Genomic DNA, 8,500 nt, shown 5'->3' on the forward strand with positions numbered 1-8,500 from the left:
GGACATGGTCTGGGAGTGTGAACAGGTGCATGAGTTCTGGAATAAAACAACATCAATAATATCTGATGTGATAGGATGTTGAATTCCTACTGACCCGGTTGTTTTGTTACTTAATGATAACTCTAAACTACACCTGCTTGGGAGACAGAAGAAAGTTTGGCTAGCCGGCTCAACTGCAACCAAGAAAATGATAGCTCAATGCTGGCTCCCCCCCACTCGCTTTGTATAAAACAGTGGTTGGCGTATTTTCTAGACATAGTTATGCTTGAGCTCTCTACAGCAAGGATTAACAAAGCCAAATCATCGATTATAGATCTATGGAAAAACGCAGCAGCACAAGTATCAGTCAAAATGACCTCAGCATCACAAGAATTAGAGGAGAGTGACTAGGCAAGGTGTGATTTCTGTTTTTGTTTTTACTTATTTGTTTGTTTTTGTTTTCCTCGAGACCGCAGAGGGTGGGGGGTGGGAGAGGGTTTTTGTTCAATTGTGTTTATCTGTTCTGTATGTTCAAAAATATAAAAACAATAAAAAACTGGCCATCTAACCCAGTGGTTCCCAACCTGGGGTCCGGGAACCCCTCAGGGGGGCGGCAAAGATCACAGGGGGTGCGCAAGTCTTTATCTGGTTTGAGATTGAGGTAAAAAAAAAAATATTTGCACATGTTAAACAAATTATGATAATACACTAGAATATATAATGTATACAAAAGTCTGTATAAAAACTATATATTTTTGTTCTCGCTTAAAATTGTAGGCAGGCTACTTAGTAGGCCAAACCTCCGGGACCTCTTAACCTGGGACCCTTGCTGTCATCAGGTCAGCTGCTATCTGCTATCATCCTCATTTTTCCTGCCGCCACGGCATCACTATTTTATGAATGAAACATGGCGGAGAAACGTAAAAGTGCTGATAACTCCTCTGTATCAAAAAAGAAAGTAAGGCTCTATCTCGAGAGTTACCTCAACTTTGGTTTCGGAGGGGGGGCTCAGCTTTTCTTAGACATAAGTAGGGAGGGCGCCAAGGAAAAAAGGTTGGGAACCACTGATCTAACCCATCTATGAGAGAAACATGGAGAGAGGTCTTCAGGAATTTTGTTCAATTGAGCAAGTTTTAATTGTTCTTTCATGTCAGCTTGTAGTGGCCATGTTTCATGCTATCTGGAGAAGAAGACACATTATCGGAATATCCGGAAGACGCCGACAGCAGAAACAGCTGATCAGTCCTGTGAGTTAAATCTATTTAGAACTTATTTGGGAAGGCGTTTCCATGTCCCATTTAGCGCGTCAACTCTTTTTCGACAAAGAGAAAAAGGGAAAAACGATTTAGCAAAATTGAGAAAGTCAAATTTTGCTGTTTACATTCATGTTTTGTAATGCGATACTTTAAAATGTGCATTTCCCTTAGCAATTGGCACAGACCAGAAATAAAGCTAAAGGAAAGTGAATTTTGGACTGAAACATGAATGTTGCTCCATATCTGTAAATAAGCAACTGTTTGCTAGCATGTTAGCCATATCACCATTGGGTGATAAAATGTCAATGCTGTGTGGTTGCAGCTTTTTGCGCAGCTCCTAAGTGGCCAAAAGATCACTTAATGCAGGTTTACGTTTTCAGTTTTATACCAAAAAGACCAGAGTGACTGGAAAATCAGACAAGAGTCTACTCTATCAATATGACACAAGGTAGGAGGAAGAGTCCACAAACACAGGAAAAGGTAAGTCAAAATGTTATACTTCACAATTCACAAACTGATCATTCTCAATGCAAAATGGAAGTTACAGAAAACAACTAAGAGGCTGAAAATACTGTTGGTCTACAGCGAAGAATATGGAGCATATTGTGCTGGTAGCCCTCCGTTTAGATGAACAACTGATGAGGATCATTCACAGGTGTGCTCTCAGCAGGAGTCCAATAACAACATTGCACGCAGGTGTGCTGCAGTACTCCTCCCAGGGAAAGCAGTCATCTACAGAGAGAGAGAACCAAATCACACCAGGCACACAGTGCACACTCACACAGAGGCTCACAGGGGTGGGTTCGAGACACAATACATTATTATGTAGCATTTCATTGTACTAGCCATCCATGAAATTTCTATATAGTGCTTTTTCCCAAAGGAAGCGTGGTAAATGTTTAATAAATGAATTGTTTGGTCTATAAAATGTCATAAATGTTCTGGGAATTTTTGATTTGAACATCTTCAGATTGTTTGTTTTGTTTGACCAACAGTCCACCACCCAAAAACTAATAATGATATAAGACAGAGAAAAAGAGCATATCTTCTTATATGAGACACTGGCACTAGCAAATGTTTGGTATTTTTTCATGTAAAATAGCTTAAATAATTATCAAAATGACTGCAAATTAACTATTTGTTGATTGACTACTCCATAAGTTAACTAAACATCCTTGAAAAAGTGTTAGATTTTAAGAATAGGGCAGAATACCCAAGCATTTGCTTCTAATTAGCAGAGTATTGTTTAAAATCAGAAGACTTTGCCCTTGTCCAGCTCAGACCTTCGCAGCTTTAGTAGCTCAGGCGATCAGCACAGAGTGCTAACATATATATACCTTCCGTCCCTGTGATTTAAACTAACACCACTGCCTCGCAGCTCGGCACAAAGGAGCCAGCAAACACATTGTGCAATTCCCAAGAAAGCCACCCACAGACATTTATACAGTGAGACTGGCGACCAGCAGCTTAACTGCGTTTCAGAACTCACTTGGAAGGCGGACAGTTTGTGCTGCTACGCCAAGGACAGGAAGTGCTTGCAGAGGGACAGGAAGTGCTCACCGCTGCAGTAGCCGAGGCTGGAACTGAGATAATGCCATTGTGTAAGCAAGCCAACTGACCTCTCCCTGAGCACAGAATCCAGAGGCTGGCGTCGAGAGCCCTGGCCCCCACCCAGCCCCAGACTCCCCAGGCTCGGGGTGGGGGACTTGGTGGAGGGACAGGGGGAGGAATGGAGGGAGGAGGAGGGGGGGGGTTGAGGCGTGTCACCTCCCCTCCACTCCTTTGGGTTGACTCTGAACCTCACCTTGTAGAGGAAATGTGGCTACGACTCCAGACTTTATGACTTCTCCCATCAAAAGCCAGGACTTCTCACTCCCACACTGCGAGAGAGAGAGAGAGGGGTGACCAGGGCACACTCATACCCCCGCCCATGTAAACACACGCATACACAGAGACACGCATGCAAACACACCACACACACACACACACATAGTCTCTCTTTCTCCAGTCTCTTAGGATCGGAGGGGAAAAACCTCATCAGGTCATCAGCTGTAAAATAGACGATGACAGTATTATAGTCCAGTTCCTGTCCCATGCAGTGTTTGGCTGGACCTTCCATCCAAAACACCCTCCCACCAACCCCTAGAGGGTCACCCAGCGTGCTCTGGAGTCCCTGCTTGTGTCTGCACTGGGGGCACGAAAAGGTTGCATAAGCATCTCTCATATTTCTGTCAGCCCCTTTTGCCATGTCACAGAGGACTGAACCCACAGCGAGATGGGAACGGTCCGAGAAAAGACGAAGCTGACAGGTTGAGGTCTGCTGGCTCTGATAAGAACCAGCATCAGCCTGTGGGTGATGTTTGGCGTTCTGGCCACAAACAGGAGCTTCATTCTCTGCTACATAAACACTCCAAGTCTGGATATTTGAGGTGCAACAGGTTACTTTAACTTTCCCCCCTGAAACTGCATGTTGACAAGTCTCAGGGAGGGATATTTTGGGCAAAATGTATTCTTTGTACAGTTAATCAGCCTTGTTTTGACTTTTCAAACTCAGACAAGGTTATAAAGCATACACTGAAGAATGAGTATCTAATGAAGTAACAACAATTTGATTTAAACATTTAAGTTCGGATATTTTAGGTGAAATGCACCTAAAGCTTTGTGTGAGTTGTTGAAAGGGAATAATAGCTGACCACATAAAAATTATTAAAAAAAATGAGTATGCTGTTTCATTTTTAATCCTCACTGACTTTGCATTATTCCTACTATGTCCATGTGTTATGTATTTACTGTAAAAAAAAAAAATAAAAAAAAAAGTTAAGTTAAGACAAAGATCTTTGTTTTTGTTTTTCCAGACATAAGCTCTTCTCTCTTTATAAATGTGATACCATTTAGAGCGTTTTACGTCCTCAGCTTAATCAATCAGCAGTTTGGTTCGGTTGATTAACATCCCAGACCGATGTCTAGTCGGGTAAAGACAGTGTATCCAAACTGTTTTGACATTTGAGCTTCACAGCCGGAGACAAAAGCGCATCAGTATCACAACATTTTAAAGTTTTTTGTGTCTGAGGCCTCATCGCTTCACAACTATGTAATGGGTGTTTATTTAAGCTTTCTCCGCTCTTATTGATTTCACTTGAAACTTAAATCCTCAATTAACGCCCTTTGTCCAGCGCTCGTTAGGCTGCAATCAAAGAAAGTCTCCATCGAGACGACCGTGCGTATAAAAGTTGCGAATAAGGGAGCCATTAACTCCACGCTTAAACCTGATATTCAAGATGTTAACACAGTTAACCCCCCAATACACAGACCGAAGATCAAGTGTATTGATGTCTGAACATTAGTGGCAGTCTAATACAGGGTTGAGAATTAAAACTGGACCTTGTGGCTGTCCAAATAAACGTTATTGTGGATTACAGAGTTCATTAGTTTCACCTCTTTTTGCTTCTTAAGTAAGCACCGTACAATAGCCATTTTTCAAAACCTTGCACTAAAGCCTGGAGTTAAATCTTAGTGTTTAATCTCCCCACAAAATGAATTTGAATCTAAATTGCACATTGGGTGCCAATTGGGCATATAGTCTCATCATTTACAGTTTGCATCTCTTTGAAATCTCACAGCGTCTTTCCTTAAAGGGTCTCGGCTCTTCAAACATGGTCGGAGGCGGGCTACTTAAACTTTTTTACACCTTTGTAGTAGTGGGCACTCCCACCACATGGTGATTGGCTGCCTGTGAGTTTATAGCGCACCAGCCTTCGCATCCAGCGTTGAGTAGTCGGCACAGTTCAGTCCATGCGTCTCCTAGAAGTGATTTATGTATGTGACTAATTCTTTTCCAGCTTTAAAACTCAGAAACCGTGTTAAGTTTTTGAATCTGTCTGTATAGGCTGTTTTCAGTAGTAGTGTGTTGCTGCCCGGTGGCTCTCCAAAATCTCCCAGCTGGACAGAGATGAGTAGTCCCGATGCGGGTTACGCCAGCGACGATCAGACCCAGGCAAGGTGTACGATGTCAGTCATGATGCCTGGAATGGGACGCTGCCAGTGGGTCGACCCTATCAGTCCTCTCGGGGACACCAAAGTAAAGAACGAGCCGTGTGCCTCCAGCTCCGGTAGTCAGAATCGCGGCAAGACCGAACCGCGGATCCGACGGCCCATGAACGCGTTTATGGTCTGGGCGAAGGATGAGCGCAAGAGACTGGCGCAGCAAAACCCGGACCTGCACAACGCGGAGCTGAGCAAAATGTTAGGTAAGTCATTTTATATTTTATTCAATCAATCTATATGTGCCACATCTGTACATGTTATTATAGAGTGATTATTATTCCTATTTGTTAATGACATTTAGGTGCTTGTTACTTTAAATTGTTTTTATGTCAAATTGTATTTTCATTCTACTCAAACAGCAATGAATAGTTATTTCTCAATCAGTGCAGTGATTGCTTAAGGCAGCAGGTGATGTTACCATGTTATTAAAAGTTACTATGTCTGAGTTAAGCTGCACATGTAACCTCAAAAACCTGTCCCTGCCCCCTAAAATGGCAACAAGCTATTTTTGTGTGCATCACCAGACTGCGTACAGTATCTGCTGACATATCATTGATGTGCACTCTCCTCTTGACCTGCAGGGAAATCATGGAAAGCCCTTCCTGTCACAGAAAAGCAGCCCTTTGTGGAGGAGGCCGAGCGGCTGCGGGTTCAGCACATGCAGGATCACCCCAACTACAAGTACCGGCCGCGGCGGCGGAAGCAGGTGAAGAGGATTAAGAGGCTGGAGTCTGGCTTTCTAGTCCATGGCGTGTCCGATCACCAGGGCTCGTCGATGCCCGGGGATGGTAGACTGTGTGTGGAGAGTCTGGGCCTTGGCTACCACGAGCATGGCTTCCAGCTTCCTCCACAGCCGCTTAGCCACTACCGAGATGCTCAGGGTCTTGGGGGCCCTTCTTATGAAACCTACAGCCTCCCTACGCCTGACACCTCTCCTCTGGACGCTGTAGAGTCAGAACTCACGTTCTTCCCTCAACATTCACAAGAGGACTGCCACATGATGCCTGCATACGCTTACCACTCCCAGGCGGCAGAGTACCAGCCCCAGGACTCCCTCTCCAACCACCACAGCAACCCCATCCTGCACCGACACCCTGCCTCAGCTTCAGAGCAGCCCCCACAGCCCGCCACCCTTCCCCCTTCCTACATGGGATGCCCTAACCCTCTGGCCATGTATTATACTCAGCACTGCAGTCACAGCCACCCCAAACGGCATCACGGTGGGGCAGGACAGCTCTCCCCCCCTCCTGACTCCCACACTCACGCAACAGACAACGTGGAGCAGATGCACCACTCTGAGCTGCTGGCCGAGGTGGACCGCAGCGAGTTTGAGCAGTATTTGAACTCCTCTTCAGCGCGTGCGGACATGACAGGCTTGCCGTACGGGCCACACGAGGCTGGCATGCAAGGACCTGAAAGCCTCATATCATCTGTGCTGTCAGACGCCAGCACAGCTGTGTATTACTGTAGCTACAACAACTCCTAACCTCCTGCCATTCCTGTGACCCTGCTGCAAGGGCACATGATCTGACCTCAAATCTCTGTAGCTAAATTTGAACAAAAATGTTTTTATTTTTTTAATTTTATTTTTCACTACTAGCCTATACACTACAAGGCCCATGAGATTTTAAAATGCAGCTTTGCCGACAACTGTTGTACTGTATCTGTCTACGAAAAAGTATTTGAAAGTATTTCAAACACTGGTTTTAACTCTTTTCTTCCTCTCTTGCAGGGATATGAATTCATTTTGTGATAATACATATTGTACAGTCACTATTTTAAAGTTTGTGTATACACTGAAGGTGTTTTTTTTTAATACTTTTTGCACTTTTGAGTAATAAATTTTGCAAATAGACTCGTCCTCTCTTGTATTTATTATTCCACATTCTTTTACATTTCAGAAAACACTGAATGAAGCTTTCTTTCACATTTATTTATTTTAGACTATGTTTTACTTTCTAATTCAAAATCACCTAAAAGCAGACTCCACTGATTGGCCAGTGATTGCATAATGAAAAAATAAAAATGCTTAGCGAAGACATTCACTTTTCAGATGTGTTTCCGCTCATCACAACCTTGCCATTCATTCAGTGTTCTCTTTGTATTACATGGCACTATCTCTGTTGGTTTTTCCCACTTCCACATGGAGCATTAATGGGCTCCCGGCAGCACCCGTTGCTCACCTGGAAGCAGGGCAGAGGAGGTCTGCAACCCAGCTTCCTGGCCCGGACAGAGTGGAGGTAATCTCAGTGTATGCGTTACACATGGCGCCTTGTTTTGCGCAGCATGGGAGCGCCGTTTATGCTCCGGACATCCTGTCTGTGAATGATTTAGTCTCTTCTGATTAATGGAAGGGGCCATTAAAATTCACTGTGCTCTATTGCACCGTTAAACAATGGTGACCGTTTATTTTGTGTATTTTCACAGCTGAACATAAGGTTTAATTCAATAACCACCCTCCAGCTATGCATAATAACATAGCAATGACATCAGGTTTTATTTCTGAAAGGCTATGATATATTTATCCACTAACGCCAGTCTGTCGCTTCATCATATGTCAAATCTAACGGGTAAAAATCTTTTAAGAGATCAGATCCATCCTTGAGGATAATTCATGGTATTTATAGGTGACAAAGAGTCCCGTTTTATAAATAGAGATTTCCCCTATTTTAAAAGGAAGAGGTTCTTCTCTGAGGGGTCAATCACCCTGACCTCCTGATCCATTTTTAGCACTTCAGAGGAAACATGTTCCAGAGGTGTATATATTCATGCGCTTTGTTCGTGCTGAATGTTTTGAAATATTCTCTTATGTGGGAGAAGTAGTCGTTGGACCTCAAGGCAAATATTTCTGGAACTTCCCACGGTCGTTATAATGATGTCAGCTCTTGTTAAAGTCAAGAAAAAAAAGTGCCTCCTTTATGTCTAAACAGCAAACATTTTTTTACTGCTACTACTTTAACCGTACATTTATGAGTGTTTTTACTCTGATATGTGTGACGTGTTGTTACGTCTTCTTACTACCCTCAGACACAAACGGACTTCTTTCCCTTCGGGCCGTGCAGAACAATCCACTGTAATTGGTGTGAATGTGTTTAAATTCAGTCTGCAGCTGAGTGGCAGGTTTATCCTCCCTGTTGTTACAGCTAATGGGTGCATATTAACAGGCTCAGGCCACGAGCCCCAAGGCATCAGCAGAGTGGGTGGGGGTCACCTGCACAGAC

At 43.7% G+C, this 8,500-nt stretch overlaps 1 protein-coding gene across 1 annotated transcript; it reads left to right on the plus strand.

Moving 5' to 3' along the window:
* Positions 1–5,014: 5,014 nt before the first annotated feature.
* On the plus strand, positions 5,015–7,134 carry sox17 (SRY-box transcription factor 17). Its single transcript, XM_078281046.1, has 2 exons — positions 5,015–5,482; positions 5,861–7,134. The coding sequence occupies exons 1-2, from the start codon at positions 5,185–5,187 to the stop codon at positions 6,763–6,765; spliced, it is 1,203 nt and encodes a 400-aa protein (XP_078137172.1). The 5' UTR covers positions 5,015–5,184; the 3' UTR covers positions 6,766–7,134.
* Positions 7,135–8,500: the final 1,366 nt, after the last annotated feature.

The sequence above is a fragment of the Sander vitreus genome, chromosome 22, assembly GCF_031162955.1.
Source record: "Sander vitreus isolate 19-12246 chromosome 22, sanVit1, whole genome shotgun sequence".
NCBI classification, from domain to species: domain Eukaryota; kingdom Metazoa; phylum Chordata; class Actinopteri; order Perciformes; family Percidae; genus Sander; species Sander vitreus.

Coding starts and splice junctions, on each gene's coding strand:
- sox17 (XM_078281046.1), top strand. CDS start 5,185: ATGAGTAGTCCCGATGCGGGTTACGCCAGCGACGATCAGACCCAGGCA. Junction 5,483..5,860: donor GGAGCTGAGCAAAATGTTAG/GTAAGTCATTTT, acceptor CTTGACCTGCAG/GGAAATCATGGAAAGCCCTT.